General features: G+C 32.2%; 1 protein-coding gene across 8 annotated transcripts in view; it reads right to left on the bottom strand.

Moving 5' to 3' along the window:
• Trdn (triadin) overlaps positions 1 to 17355 on the bottom strand; it is a 362446-nt gene that overhangs the window by 50498 nt on the left and 294593 nt on the right. For all 8 annotated transcript variants that reach the window (XM_076858293.2, XM_076858296.2, XM_076858294.2 and 5 more), the window contains 2 exons: positions 2334 to 2360; positions 1861 to 1890 (listed from right to left, as the gene is read on the bottom strand). In XM_076858293.2, coding sequence (XP_076714408.2) covers positions 1861 to 1890; positions 2334 to 2360 — 57 coding nt within the window. The remainder of the gene's footprint in view (positions 1 to 1860; positions 1891 to 2333; positions 2361 to 17355) is intronic.

The raw sequence follows: 17355 nt of genomic DNA, 5'->3' as shown, positions 1-17355 counted from the left end.
CCACCAGATGCTAGAAAGGGCGATGAAGGTTTCTCCTCTAAGGATTGAGGTAGTGTTGTGTTTCCTCCAGAATTTTGAGCGAATAAATGTCTGTGCTTTTAAGCAACAGTTAGTGGTAACTTAATCACAACCATCCAAGGAATAGATAGGTTTGGGTATGGGAATGTGGGGTGATTCTCCTGTCATAAATACCTACAAAATGGGAAGTGACTTTGGAATTAGGTCATAGGTAGATGATGGAAGAGTTTTGAGGCACTTTATAAAACAGCCTACATTCCCTTGATAAGACTAATATGGCTGATTGTGTGGCCCGAAAAATGTTTGCTAAAGAATTTGGTTTGTGATTCAGAGATCCAATTAACCACCTCAGCAGAAAATGGGAATACAGATGATTTGGTCCAAGACTGTGGAGGACCCCCTTATCCAATATCTTGGAAACTCATGGATTAAATAGGAGATTTAGTACAAATACTATACCAACCTGGACAAAAAGTGACAGAAATAGAATGAAATGAAGGAATAATGACTCCAAAGTTAAAAATATGGATTCAAAGGCCTTCAGCAGATAGTGTGGAGCAATGATCTCACGGAGCTGAGAGGTCTGGTCCACTATCCCAGCATTGAGCACAAGAAGATATTCTCAGAACCAGACATTTGCTTGAAACTGACAACCCTTTATTTTCTTCCAGTTTCCCCTTTGGAATGGGAATGTCTATCCTATGATTATCTCACTATTTTATTTTGGAGAAGATAATTTGTTTTATGGCTTTACAGGTGCACAGGTAGAAAGGAATTTTTGTACAGGAAGAATCATATTCCAAGATTCACCCATAACTAATTGAAATAACTTAGATAATTAAATTTGGAAGCATTCGTTTGTTAGCATTTTGGATGACATTCTAGACATAAGAGTTGATACTATAAAGATTAATACATTAAGGATGTTGGGATGGGAGGAATGTATTTTGTACATATGAAAGACATGAGGCAAAGGGTGAACCTTTTATAGAATGAATTGTGTCCTCCCCAAAGATGCTTAAGTCATAAAATCCATAGGTTATCTTATTTATAAATAGGGTCATTGCAGATGTAAATAGTTAAGATGTCATTATGGAGGAGTAGGGGGGTCCTTAGTGCATGATGACTAGTATACATATGAGAAGAGGGGAAGAGATACAGAGAGAGGAACAGAGGGAAAAGATGGCATGTGGTGAAGGAGGCAGTGATTGAAAGGATGCATCTGCATGCCAAGCAACACCAAAGATTGCTGGCACCAGTATCCAGAAAAGTTGAGCAAGGATTCATCTCTTCAGGTTTTAAGAGAAACATGGCCTACCTTGATTTTGGGCTTCTACCCCACAGAATTGAAAGAGAATTAGTGTCTATTTTTAAAGCTACCCAGTATGTGGTATTTTATTGCAGACACCCTATGACATAAATACAATTAGGAAACATGAGCTAAAATTTTAAATGTTTTCAAAATTAGTTTCTGTGGGTTTTTTTTTCCTTCAAAAATTTTCTGTTGCCTACTGCAGCCCCAGAAATGTTCATTTTACTCAAAAGTCCAGAAAAAAAAAAGAATGAGAGGGGCTATTTTTTTTTCTGATAGAATGTGTCCTATAAGTATCAAAAAAAAAATGCAGTTTTATAGGAGTCTATCAGTCAATCGCTTCTTCTGAACCATACAAAACTCAGATTTCATGTACATTAAAAAAAGGTGTTTTTTGTTTTCTTCTGTGAATGAATAGCTTAGATAAATATGTATTTTTAAGTTGTTCACAATAAAATTTGCAAAGAGTTGTACTATTCATTATAAATTGTACAATGTATGCATAGATTTATACACAACTATTTACATACCTGTTTTCTCTTCTTTCTTTTCCTGTGGCTCTAAAAATATAGACAAACATTAGTTATAATGATTATATAAATTGTTAATTTCGTATACTCATGCATGTATAGGAAATTATTCATTGTGTTTTAATCTGTCATATTTTATTTTTCTTAGGATTATGGCAAATTAATATAAAAGACAAGTAAAGCTCTCTCACTATCAACCAAAATAAGAAGTATTTTGAGGAGAAATGGAAATGTGAGCTAAGATTTGTAAAACAAGGTTAGCAACATTATTGGATTATACCTCCAGTACACAGAAAATAAAAGAAAATTTCAGCATGGCATATTCTCAGAATTACACTTAAAGTAATAAGAACATTTTCTAGACAAAACAGTTAAGGCTTTACTTTAAGCAAAATATTCAATGTGGAATCAGAATATGAACAAAAACCTGTATTTAAGATTTGTTTTATTTATTTGACATGCATATAACATACGTGGAGGTTTAGGCTTGACATCTTTGCCTAGAAAAAGTTGAATAAATATTAAAGTTTGAGTCAGACACTGCTTATCAAAATCACATTATGAAATATGATAGAAAACTATATATTTCACATTGAAAATTAAATGATATAAATCCAAGCTACCCTTCCTTATTGAAATCATAGATACCTATAATTCAACATACATGGCCAAGTTATTAAGAAAAAATTTATTTTAAATAATAAAATCTATTGCACTTTTAAAAATAATTTGCCCACAAAATTGTATGTGCAATGTTAATTTTATTTTGTGATATTAAGAAAGAACACACATAATTTAATTTGAGAAATTACTTTTAAACTTTCATTATGCATAGATGAAATATCCAAGACTACTTTTTTTCATTTTCCATAAAATTATCAATGTGTCATCTGTGTCAGTATAATAACATTTTAAAGGATTCCTGCTGAATTGGGAGTTCTGGACTACTGGAAATAGATGCTTAGTGCATGTTAAGTAGTTGATGCAGGGATTGGAAAGCCTTTTCTGTAAAAGGTCAGATCATCCATGTTCTCAGGTTGGGGACTATATGAACTCTGTCACATTAATTCATCTGTGCTGTATAGGGAAGAAGCAGCCATAGACAATACTGTAAATGAATAGCAATGGCTTTATTTACAGAAACTGGTGACTGGTCTATAGGTCATTGTCACTCATTTTCTGTTCACAGTCAGTTTTAATTTTCTTTCCTTTTTATAACAATGAAGGTTTGCACAAAGAACAAAAACACCTTCCATTGATTCTTTGTTCCTTTACAAATGTTATCTAATACATTTCCATCGATACTCAACTCATCTTCCTTTGCTATTTTCATGTCTTGGCTCTTATTTAATCATTACTTCACTATAATCTACATTTAATCTAACCATTCTATTTATCAGGACTCTCTGGTCTCAAATTTCTCCACTACTTGCCAAAACAATGGATATACTGAATCATATTGATCACTCTCTCCTTCTTTTAAAATCCCTGTTCACCTGACTTCAGAGAAGGATGAGCATAACACATTCTATTGTTTGGGGATGAATATTAATACTGCCTTTCTTTATTCTCAAAAGTGTCCTGGGGACTTCCACTTCTAGCTAAAACACAAAAGCAGGTACCTAATTACTTCTGGCAATGGAATCTAAAGAAACCAGAAAGAAGTATGTGAAACAATGTTTCAAAAGAGGCTGGACCTCAGACAACAAAGAAGAGAAAAGCTTGAGTGACCAGAAACAAAGGGGACATACTCTAAGATTGCTTCAGTTTACTGCTTTGAGTACCCAGAAGATTCCTGAACAGATGAGGCGGAACTGGGAGCGCAAAGAAACCTATATTGCTAGAATAAAAGTGGAAGAATAGCATAAAATGGAGAGCTGCGGAGGGGAGAAACAGTTCTGGAGACTTGTGGAAGGATGTCATAAGTCAGATGAGCACAAACTGCGTATGAACACAAGGGGTTTAACTGAGTCCAGGAAAACAATGGCAGGAATATGAAAGCTTTATAATAAGAAGTTGGGTATTGTATAATAAGAAGTAAACCTTTATAATAAGAAGTAAAGTTGGGTATTGTTCTTTTTCTTTAGTATTATATTTAATATTTGGGGTCATTTTTGTATTCCCACATAAATTTTAGAATTGGTTTGTTAATGGCCACAAAATTATTTCAGGATTGTTTTGTTGTTGTTGTTGTTGTTGTTTTGGCAGGGGCAGGTACTAGAGACTGAACTCAGGGATGTTCTTCTGAGCTACATATACAAACCACTTTTAAAACTTTTTTTTTTTTTTAAATTTTGAGAGAGGGTCTCACTATACAATGAAAGTTGGCAGTGAACTTGCAATCTTCCTGCCTCAGCCTCTCAAGTTGCTGGGATTACAGGCAGGCTCTACCATACCCAGTCATTTCTGGGATTTAGGTGAAGATCATCACATTGATGCAGAATGGGGAGAACTGATGTCTTAACAATACTGAACTTCACATCCACAAACATGAACTAGCTCTCAATTTATTTAAACATTCTTTGGATTTTTTTTTTCCATTAGAGATTTATTTTCCTTATTTTTTATTTGTTTAAATTCTACCTAGCACTTAATTTAATTATTTTTCCTCAGAAAAATTATTTGATGTATTTGGTTTGTTTTTCCCATTTATAAAATAATATTATTTTATAAACTTCCTTACCATTATGTTCATGCCATTCTACTATAAATACTAACGTAAGTGAATGTCTTCTCTTCTAGGTTGTGAGATATTTGAGGACAAAGGTCATATGTATCCATCATTGAATTGAAGTAATCAGTACAATGTCCATTACATGATTTAATAATAGGGACTCAAGTATTTTTTGTTCATTATATAAATAACTAAAATAATTAGAACAAGATAAAATAAATAAATTGAGAAATTGAGCAAAGAAAAAAAATAAATGTAGGAAAACACAAATTTATAAATTGCATTAGAGCCAGGCATGGTGGCATACACATATAATCCCAGCTACTCCAGAGACTGAAACAAAAGGATCACAAGTTAAATACAAGCCTGGGCAACTTAGCCAGATCCTGCCTCAAAATAAAATTAAAGCTGGGCATGGTTGATGCACACTTGGGAGGCTGAGTCAGGAGGATTGTGAGTTCAAAGCCAACCTCAGCAAAAGTGAGACCCTGTCTCCAAATAAAACATAAAAAAAGGCTGGGGATATGTCTCAGTGGTTGAGTGCCTCTCAATTCAGTCCCCAGTATGAAAATATAAACAAACAAACAAATAAATAAAATAATACAAAATAAATTTTTTAAAAGTGTCAATATAAAGCTCAGTGATAGAGTACTTTCCTAACATATGTGCTGTGTTCAATCCCTTATACTAGAAAAAGAAACTTGTATTAGAATACAAAATGCATGTTGAATTCCTTTGCCCGTTTATTAATTGTGTTATTTGGTTTTTGAGTTATTTATATATCCTGGAAATTAATGCTCCACCTGAGGTGCAGGTGGAAAATATTTTCTTCCATTCTGTAGGTTCTCTTTTCATATTATTACTCTTGATTGTTCCCTTGGCTATGAAAAAGCATTTTAATGGGATTTCATCCCATTTGTTGATTCTTGATTTTACTTTTTGCACTTTGGGAGTCTTGTTAGGGAAGTCAGTTCCTAAGCTGACATGATGGAGATTTGAAACTAATTTTTATTCTATTAGTTTCAGGGTCTCTGGTCTATTACCTAAATCCTTGATCTACTTTGAGTGAGTTTTTTTTTTTTTTTTGCAGGGGAGAGATGGGGGTTTAATTTCATTTTGCTACATATAGATTTCCAGTTTCCCCAACACCATTTGTTGAAGAGGCTATCTTTTCTATAATGTATGTTTTTGGCTGCTTTGTTTAGTGTGAGATAACTATATTTATATGGGTTTGTCAGAGAGTCCCTATTCTATTCCATTGGTCTACATGTGTATTTTGGTGCCAATGCCTTGCCATTTTTGTTACTATAGCTTTGTAGTATAGTTTAAGGTTGGTATTGTGATGCCTCCCACTTCACTTTTCTTGCTAAGGATTGCTTTGGTAATTCTAGGTCTCTTTTTTTTAAAATAAATTTCATGATTGCTTTTTTCTATTTCTATAAATGATTCATTGGAATTGTAATAGGGATTGCATTACATTTTTATAATACTTTTAAGTGATATGGCCATTTGACATTGTTAATTCTGCCTATCCAAGAGCATAGGAGATCTTTCTAAAGTTTTCTTCAGTTTCTTTCTTTAGTATTCTGTAGTTTTCACTGTAGAAGTTTTTCACCTCTTTTGTTATATTGATTTCCAAATATTTTGTGGGTTTTTTTGAGGCAATTGTGACTGGGATAGTTTTCCTAATTTCTCTTTCAGTAGATTCATCACATATGTATAGGAACTCCATTGATTTATGGATCTTAATTTTATATCCCCTCCTCTGCTGAATTCATTTATGAGTTCTAGAAGTTTTCTGGTAGAATATTTTGGGTCTTGTAAGTATAGAATCATGTCGTTGGCAAATAGGGACCTTTGAGCTCTTCTTTTCCTATTTGTATCCCTTTAATTTATTTCCTCTGTTTAATTGCTCTGGCTGGAGTTTCAAGGACAAGGTTGAATAAAATTGGTGAAAGAGGGCATCACTGTCTTTAGAGAGAATGCTTTAAATTTTGTTTTCACCAAAACCCCCAAATAACCCAATTAATAAATGGGCAAAGGAAGTGAACACGTACTTCCCAGAAAAAGAAATAAGATTTATCAAGAAATATATGAAAAAAATGTTCAATATAACTAGCAATTACAGAAATGCAAATTTAAACTACACTGGGATTTCATTCACTCCAGTCAGAATGACAATTAGCAAGAATGTAAGCAACAGTAAATGTTGGTAAGGATATGAGGGAAAAGGTACACTCATACATTGCTGGAGGGACTGCAAATTGGTGCAACCACTAAGGAAAGGAATATGGAGATTCCTCAGAAAACTTGGAATGGAACAATCATTTGACCCAGTTATCCTACTCCTTAACATATACCAAAGTAATTAATATCAGTGTACTACAGTGACACAGCCATATCAATGTTTACAGCAGCTCAATTCACAATAGCTAAACTATGGAACCAACTTAGGTGCCCTTCATTGGATAAAGAAAATGTGGTATATATATACACAATGGAATATTACTCAGCCATAAAGATGAATGAAATTATGGTATTTATCTGTAAATGTATGGGACTGGAGACTATCATGCTAAGTGAAATAAGCCAATCCCAAAAATCCAAAGACAGAATGTTCTCTCTTGTATGGGTCTACTAACTTAAAATAAGGGGGCAGGGATAGGGAATAATAAAAAGTTTATTGGATTAGACAAAGGGGAGAAAAGAAGGGGCATGGGAATACAAAAGACAGTAGAATAAATCAGACATTACTGTCCTATATGCATTACACAACCAGTGTAATACTACATCATGTATAACCAGTAGAATGAGAGGTTATACTCCATATATGTAAGTCAAAATATATTCTACTGTCATGTGTAACTAATAAGAACACATAATATATTATATATGTAGGTTCAGCCTATTTACACTTTAGTCCAGGAATCATTAAAGTTAGTAATGATAATAAAGGCTAATATATAATCATCTTTAGAACAAGTTTATCTAACGTAATTAGTTGTTTCACCATGATCAGTAGTGAAATAGTTTGATTTAATAATTTTCTGATTCACATGTTCATAAATAGCTTAACTTATTTTTAAAAGAAATTAGTATATTAATTTATTAATAAAATGACTTAATGTGTTATATTTATCTGAAACTTTTTGATCATCCATAACGTGACAGATATGTAGAGTTCTCTTATGAGTGCTCTAGGAACCTACTCTTCACTGAGTTGTTTAGAATTTGAATTTTGAATTTAAGAAATATAAAATTCCCAATTATAACTAGGAAACAAAATGTCCACAAAATTATTTACCAAATTCATAATGTGGTTAAATAGATCACTGAAACTGCCTTATTACTGAATTTAAGGAATGAATTAGTTGCTCCCCAAATTTATTATACTTTAATTTTGTCAAGAAATTGAAGTAATTATTATAAGATTGGAGATTTATAAAATTCATTAATGTGACATTATTTTAGGTACATAAGACAGATGAAGATTTTTACTGAAAAAATTTATTTGGGTAATCTTATATAAAGTATCATTAAAATAGTATTTAAAGATGAGTATAAGATAGAATTCAGTATAAGAGCAGTAGAATCTTACAAATTTTAGAACACACAATGAGAGAGTTTTAAGCCTTGAAGGGCCTTGGAAGTGATCTAGAGTAGCATTCTAATTTTCTAAAACAAAAAGTGCTAACCTTCATAAATCATTAAGGTGGTTTGTGCTATGAGTTTGTCCACTGAGAGGCCCTTGTCTGTTCAGATCAAAGACAGTTCCCAGAGCAGCACCAACAACAAGTGGGAATGTGTTAGAAAGGCAGATTCATGGACCTCACTCTACTGAACCATAAACTCCAGAGGCAAGACCCAGAAATTTGCTATTTAGCAGCTTTTTCAGGTGATTCTGATTATCACATAAGCAAGCAATTATTTTCGTAAGAGAATTAAATCAACACATGCCAAGATACAGTGGGTGTAAGATATACTTTTTAGTAATTTGTTCATTATCAGTGTGTAAGACACATAGGTAAGGAAGAATTAGGATATCCTAAAGATGAAATATCACCAACAGAACATAAATATCAGTTAGCTTGTTTATATTCCCAGTTTATTATATTTAGTTAAGAGCATAATGGACCATGTTAAAATCTGACTAAACAGGTGAACATAGGTATGAATACATGAATGAACACAGAGCATGTTTGTTTGTCTATCCATGGTCTGACATATATATTCCTTAAGGTCCATGTTTAGGCAACAATCATAAGGCCAAGTGTAGATTTTTCTGTTGGAGGAGAAATTTTAAGACAGTGATTCTCCAGCAACATCACCATGGAAATCATTAGCAATGTTAATTGAACTTTCCAGATATAACATAATATACTGCATGTTGAAGTTTGAAAACTACTGTTGATAACCATAGTTACATTTGTTGACAGCATTCACTTAGCATACAGGTATGTCTATTTTTCACAGTTCTGAATCACAACTAATTGTTGATGACACATCAATGAAAATAAAGTTTAATTAGAATCAGAGAGAAAGCTATCAATCTATTGGAACATAAATTAGAAAAGCTAAAAACGGAGCATGAATGTGTTGATTATAGTGTGTCACCTTTTTAATCTCAATGACAGTAATATTCTATTCAGACATTTAAGAATGAGATCTAAAAAGGGTGTGATGTGAAATCAAATTCATATAACAAGAATTATTTAATTTATAAAGGAAATCAAAGCATAACTTATATATTCTTACAGAGGTAGTAGTTGACTACATCAAGAAATGTATTTCAAATAGAAACAATGTAAAATATATGCATAGGCACACATGCTTATAGTTATTTTAATTACAGGGATTTTAGTTTTATATGTTTATTATGCTTTTCATATATTCCATAGTTTTCCAAATTATTTGAATTGTATTAAAATATCTATATAATATTTCCCATTTCTATTCCTTCTATAGGCTTTTAAAAATATATTCAATGTATGAAAAAAAATAAAAGCAAAATAAATCAGAATTAAAAATATTCTAAAATATTATATACAAATGATAAAAGTCATAGGTTGAAATTATAAGTACAAAAGAATAGCTTATCTAAATTTAAAAAGTTAAGAAAATTCTGAAAATAATTCTGATCAAAATAATGAAATTTGATATACTATAATCAGAAATGATTTATTCTGCAGTACCTTTGGACTAGCAAGAGATAAGAATTATGAAAGCTTGGGTTCTATTTTTCATTCAGACATGTATTTGCTATGCAACCTTGACATAGCTGTTTAAACTTTTAGGTCTTTTTCCAGAAAGAAAAGAAATGAAGCAAATTAGGTGAGTTGGTGTCTAAAATCTCATCCAGATCTAAAATTATGTATACATGCATTTTTATGAAGTTAATTTTGATCTTCAGTAAATCTCTAACAAAATTCCAGTGTCATTTTTAAAGAAATATAAAAAGTACCCTAAAATTTGTATGGAACCAGGAAAGACCCTGAATACCCAAGCAATCTTAAGCAAAATACAACGTCAAATGTGTCATACTTTCTGATTTCAAAATATATTATAAAGCTACTATAATCTGTAGCATTTCATTGGCATGAAAACATACATATCAACAAATGGAACAGGACAGCAATCCTCCAAATAGACTCAAGTATTTAGTCAATTTATTTTTAATCAAGGTGCCAAGAACACATAATGGGGAAAGGACAGTCTCTTCAATAAATGGTTTTGGAAAAAATGGATATTCACAAGCAGAATAATAATATTGGGCCATTATTTAATACCATATACAAAAATTAACTGAAAATGGAATGGATTAAGGACTGAAATATAAGAACTGAAACTGTAAAGATACTTGAAGAAAACATTGGGTGAAACTATGACATTGGTCTGGGCAATATCTTATTAGATAGGATCACAAAAACAGAGGTATCACAAGCAAAAATAGACAAGTGGAATTGCATCAAACTCAAAAGTTTCTTCCCAGCAAGGAAAAAGTGAGTAAAGAGACAGCCTATGGACTAGGAGAAAATGTATGCAAGCCACACATTTGATAAGGGACTAATACTCACAAAACACAAGGAACTCAAACAACTCAATGGAAAGAAAACAAATAGCCTGATTTTAAAGTGGGCAAAGGATCTCAGCAGACAACTCTCAAAAATAGAGATATAAGTGGCCAACAGATGTAACATATCTAATCCTCTTAGAAATGCAAATTATTACCACAATTAGATACCACCTCATACCTGTTAGAATGACTATTGTCAAAAAGAAGAATTAATGACAAGTTGGTGAGGTTATGAAGAAAACAGAACTCTTGTACCTTATTTGTGGGAATGTAAATTAGAATAGCCTTTTTTTTGAGAGAGAGGGAGAGAAAGAAAGAGAGAGAGACAGAAGGAGAGAATTTTTAATATTTATTTTTTAGTTTTTGGTGGACACAATACCTTTATTTTATTTTTATATGGTGTTGAGGATCGAACCCAGCACCCCGCACATGCCAGGTGAGTGCGCTACCATTTGAGCCACATCCCCAGCTCTAGAATAGCCATTTTTGAAAATAATGTGAAGGTTGCTTAAAAACTAAAAAAAAAAAAAAATTATTATGTGATCAACAATGGTCCCACTTCTGGATGTACATTCAAAGGAATTAAAATTGACATATTGAAAAGATATCTGTACTCTCCTGATCATATCTCAGCATTGCTCACAATAGCCAGGATATGGAAGCAACTTGGTGTTATCAACAGATAAATGAATGAAAGAATGGAAAAAATATGGTGTATGTATATACATATACACACAAAGAGTGAAACACTATAAAATCTTTTAAAAAGAAGGAAATTCTGTGATTCATGAGAACATGGATGAAACTGAAGGACATTATACTAAAAAAGAAAAATACAATAGTATTTTGCACACAGACATTTTTATCAATAATGTATTGTATATATGAAGATGGTCTTATAAGATTAATATAGAAGCTGAAAAATTCCTATTTCTTTGGGATGTTATAGCACATGCATTCTTCACATGTTTGTGCTGATGCTAGGATACACAAATCTACTATGCTGCCAGTCCTATAAAAGTGTAGTACATATAACTTGTACAGTGCATAATACTTAGTAACAATAATAAATCACGATGCTACTGATGTATGTGTTTATAATACCATATGTTTTATTGTTAGTGTGTATCCATCTTCAAGGTCTTAAAAAAAAAAAAAGTTTACCATGGGAAAGCCCCAGACAGATCCCTCTGGAGGTATTCCACAGAAAGCATTGTTACTGTAGGAGAATACAACTGCATACATGTCACTGACTTTGAGGACCTGCCAGTGGGACAATATGAGGAGGTGAAAGTCATTGACACTGATGAGCTTGATCCTATGTTGGCCTAGGCTGATGAGTGTGCTTGTGTCTTAGTTTTCAAGCAAAAAAATAAAAATAAAAAAATATTTTTATACTTTTTTTGAAAAGTAAAATTGCCTGTAGAATAAAGATACAAAATATTTGAATGCCTTTAAATGCTTGTTTTAAGCCAAATGTTACTGTAAGAATCAAAATAGTAAAAGTTTAAAATGTTATAGAGTACTTTGTTACTTCTGTAAGCTCAAGTTTATTTATTATTGAAGAAATAAAAAAATATTTAAAAATAGCATAGTGTAGTCCAAATGTACAATAGGCATAGCCTACAGTAGTGATGGGTAATGCCCTATACCTTCACATGCACCCACCATGCATTCACCAACTCATACAGAGAAAATTCCTGTCCTGTAAGTTTCATTGATGGCAAGTGTTCTATGTAGGTGTGCAGTATTTCCTTTTATGCTATATTTTTCCTGTGGCTTACCCATGATTATATTTGTTTAGATATAAAAATAATTAACATTGCATGATTGTTTGCTAGAGTAACATGTTAGTGCTGTAACATGCTGAACAGGCTTGTGACTTAGGAGCAAAAGTCGGTGCCATATAACCTAGGTATATAGCAGGTGATACTATCTAGTGTATATAAATATACCCCATGAGGTTCACACACAATGAAATTGACTAACAGCACATTTCTCAAAACATATCCTGAGAGTTAAGTGACACATGACTACACTGTATGATCTCATTTATATACAGACTCTGAAAAAGTAAATGTCCTAAGAATGGATAATAGAAATCTGGGAAAGAAAAGGGATTGGAAAGGGGGAGTTTTGATTGAAGGACACAAAGTTTCATTAGACTAAAAGAATAAGTTTTGTTGATCTAGTGCATGGTATAATTACCAGAATTAATAATAATGCATATTTCAAAACTGCAAAGAGATTTAGACTTTTATTATTGTCACCATAGAAAAAGGATAAGTTGGTGAAGTGATGGATATGTTAATTAGTATAACAGAGTGTCTTTGTGCAATGAAGATATTAAAACCCCCCATTGTATCTCATAAATACCCACAATAAATGTCTGTCAATTAAAGTAAACAAATGTGTATGAATGGTAAGTAGAAATTTTAAAATGCATTAGTTTGAATCTAAAAAGTAAATCAGTTCATGAGGAGACACAGTCAAATAAAAATCCACCTGAAACATTGCACCATTGATTCTTCCCTTGGTTTGTTACAGTTTAGGAGATCTGTTTACTCAATTCCTGACGGAATCTTTTTGCTACAGGAGTATATTTAAGTATAGGGGCTTATTAACAAGACTGTTTTCAAGACCATTGAATCTATACTGAATTGCCCAGGGCCATTCAGTAAAGAACAGAAGTTGGCTCTGATGTAGACATACACATTAGCCAGAAAGAGCCTCTAACAACCACTTTGCCACTTAAATTGACTTGAAAATTAATATCTAAATTTGTACCACATATATGGAATGATCAATTCATTTGGGAGATTTTAGAAAATATCATAAGAATTTTAATAGGATACTTCAATCAAATTAGAAATTTTATTACAATTTATTAGAAGCTATTTTTCAGCTACATTTTTTATGTGGCTCTATGTTTAGTTATCAAAATTAAAATGGAGGAATTATAAATGTTAAATATAAAAATATTACAAAACTCTTAAAGAAAATACTATATGATTTACATGTGAATTTGAATAAACAAAAATAATCTTTTTACTACAGACGAATTTTCATACAGTGACAGTTTCACTCTATCGAAATATTATTATTCATCATATTTCACAAATGTATTTTTAGATATTTAATGGGAAAGTATGTGAGGGTTAATATTATTTATATAGTTCTGGAAATTGGAAGAAGAGATGGTACCGCTTTGAAAACTGCCCTTTATTCTTCTGAGACCTATTTGGTAAGTAAGAATTGCCTCTGAAAATTAGAACTAAATTCCTGGAGGAATTTTCTTTTAGAATAGATTAAAATGTGGTTTGATAGAAGTAAAATGTTATTCATAGTGTCCTTTATTTTAAAAAGCAGCTATACTTAACAGTATGATAAGATGGTGTTTGAGAGGTTTCTTTGACTAAGGTCTGCTGCCAAGGTCTGTGACTGATGCGTTTTTTTATAGTCATTGACTGTGCATTGTGCTAAGTTTCCTAGGAAGGTTTATTTTGTTTCTTCAGTTGTACTGCAATAAATTTCTATGGAATATATTTAGTTACTATTCAAGCATTCTACTCTTAACCATTCTGTTCTCATGATTCTTCTAAGAATGATCTTATGTTTTGCTCAAATGAGTAGTCAAGGGATATTTTGGTCCTGTGCCTCAACAGGGCTTGAGGTGATGTTGACAAAACTATTTAGCAACAAAGATTTTGTTGTCACCATGATCAAACAAGAGAGATTGGAGGAAGTCAATAGGAAACTGATAGAGAACATGTTTGAAGACTTTTTTAATACAAACATGTTAATAGTTTAACAATTGTGCCCAAAACTATTTAATTATTCCATCATTCCTTCAACAGTGATTGACACAGCATTTGGTACATGCTAAGTAATTAAACCTTAAAGAATATTTAGTTTACCAGCTTATCTATCAATTAAAACAAGGATATTAATTCCTGATATTACATATTTTATTTGAAAACATGGGTAAGAATAGAACATAAAAGAATAATTGTGCTTATTCTATTACTGATCCACATTGTAAAGAAAGGTGTGTATGTATCAGAGAGGGAATTCAAACCTTAAAATTCAAAGTTGAACTTATGATCTACTTACTTTTTCCTCTGCCAAACACATTTCCTAAGTTAGTAAATGATACAAAATTCTATCTGCTATTTTATCAAGGAGGCTAGAGATCATCCAGGATTCCTCTCCATTCTATCACTGTTCAACTATCCAAAGATTCCTACTGATTTTATTTCCTAAGTATTTATTAAGTGTGTCTCCATTTGTCCATCCCCTCCTCAGTTTCTGTCTCCAGTGTATCTTCAAACGTAGCATTTTCATTCCCTTGTTTCTTTTCTCATCTCCTATTCTTTCCCTCTTTTTGCCACTTCCCACCATACCTGTTGATTTATTAAGACTCAGTTCGATCTACATTTCCCTGTAGAAGCTTTTCCTGACTGCTATAGTTTTAGTGTCTCCACTAAAATGCATGTTGAAATGTCATTCCTATTGTGAAGTATTAAGAGGTAATATCAAATGGATCCATTAACATAACTAGTCATTACAGCTCTGCACTCATGATGGCTTAATCATTCAAAAATTAATGAATTATTGAATTAATGGATTATCAGATAGTATAGCTTTCCTATAAAACCAAACTCTTTCTAAGTCTTTTCATGTGATGTTCTGTGCCATTTCATGACGCAGAAAGAAAGCCTTCATTGGGCATCAAGTAGATGCCAGTACCATAATTTAGGTATTCAGAACTGAGAGTATAATAGACCTCTTTTTTTTTAATAAACTACTCAGCTTCATATATCTTTTATAGTAACAGAAAATGGACAAAGACACAAACTTCTTTCCAAGACAGGTAAAAAGTAGCCAATCTGTGCTTTCAGCATTCTATACAAGCCAACATTCCTGTACACTGAAATTATGTCCAATAATTTATAAATTTATATTCATTGCCCCCCCCCCCAATTTTGATATTGAGGAGACAGGTTTGCAACTACTACCTTAATATTTTTTAGCTCTTGTGCATTGTCTCACACATAACCAAAAACTGTCATCGGCGAATAAATGAAAATACCATATAAAATGGAATATTGCTTATCAAAAAATTCACACACAAAAGGCATTCCCACTACTGACTCCTTCAAGATGCTGCTGAATTATTTGAGAAGGGGTGACAAAAAATAATTCTTTTGGCTCTGTAGCCTTTTACCGAAACATATCATTAACAGAAATGTTCCATTTTTCTCCCTACATAAGATATTTTTCAAAATTATGTTGTGATCATCTTGCTTTGGAATGTGTGAAAATAAAACATATGCAAGTTTTGTACATAGCATTTGTCATTAGTGTTTTTCATGATTATTTTGCCTAAAAGGAGAGACAATTATACCACCTTTAGGAGTGACTATTGGGTTGTCTTTTGACCTGGAATAGAAAATGCATTAAAGATAATTTTTAATTGATTGGCAACACGTGGCACAGCATGTTTTCATTACATAATTTACAAAACTCTATCACGTTACACACTTTCCCATCACACCTTGATAATTTAAGTGAATCTTAGGGAAAAAATGACAATAAGATATGAACCCCTAAGACCTGTGAGATACAATTCTTGTTTTTGGTCAGGCATTGGTCAGTAAATAAGATGAGGATAGAGGATTTGGCCAGACAAAAGAGGATTTGGCACACTAAAATGTCTGAACCTGGGCAGGTATATCTAAAGAGGCCAGGTAGAGTCCCCAAAACACTACTCCTGTCATGTTTGCTGTTGTTTTATCTGTTGTAAGCTAAGTGCCTGAGCGTGAGAATATTCTGTTATCCAAGCAAGGAAATGAAAGGAGAAGAGAGAAGTAGTGAATTACTATTTCTTTTGTTGTCAACTGTATCCAAAGAAATAATACATTTCCTTAGTTAATATGTTTTCTGATATTGAGTGCTAATTTGAGCAGCATAGCTTGTGAAAGAGAAGGGTAAGATTCCCGATGCTTGCCCACAAAGGCCTCTGAAACACTTTCCTCTGGAATATGATTCAACTATTAAATACCAGCTCTCTTTTAAGCATGTAATAACTGTGAAATACTTTATCGCAAGCCTGAGAAATATTTCTGTATAGGAATATAATTATATAAATCCACTAAATTGAAACATAAAAGAATATTTGAGCTAAGACCACTGAGTTAAAAATCAGATACTATCAAGCATTACAAAAAGATAAGAAGAAAAAGATGGAGACTAAGTTCTAATAATCAATGAAACTTGCATATTTTAGTATAGCAAAGAAGATATAAACTAAGTAATATGTTTACATGGGGAACACTTGACCCTTGTAAATTTTGTAATGTTCTGTCAGAGTAACTCATAAATTAGCCAGGCAACAGAAACTTTGGTAATAGAGTTGATAACTGTCTAAACACTTTCTAGGTTTTTCATTTAATTTAAAAGAACCATACTAACTTTCTCTAAGGCAAGGAATAAAACCTGCTCTAAGAAACTGGTTTTGCCACCCTAAAAGGTCTCAGCTCAAATCTCATTACCACTCCCTCTGCATTAGTTTCTAGATTGTGTTAAAATGAAAAGGAAGATTTTTAGTGAATTTTAAAAAATAACAAAAGAGAGAATTTTTTTATTTGCTTAAATTAGATTGGGAAGAAAATTTTTAAATACTAAAAATTATGACTTTCAGTGGGGTCTAAAATACTATTGCAATAACAAGATGAACTGTCTGAAG

This window comes from Callospermophilus lateralis, chromosome 6 (assembly GCF_048772815.1).
Source record: "Callospermophilus lateralis isolate mCalLat2 chromosome 6, mCalLat2.hap1, whole genome shotgun sequence".
In the NCBI taxonomy this organism is placed as follows: domain Eukaryota; kingdom Metazoa; phylum Chordata; class Mammalia; order Rodentia; family Sciuridae; genus Callospermophilus; species Callospermophilus lateralis.
Note: the sequence above shows the minus strand (reverse complement) of the source record. Positions and strands in the feature narration are given on the sequence as shown.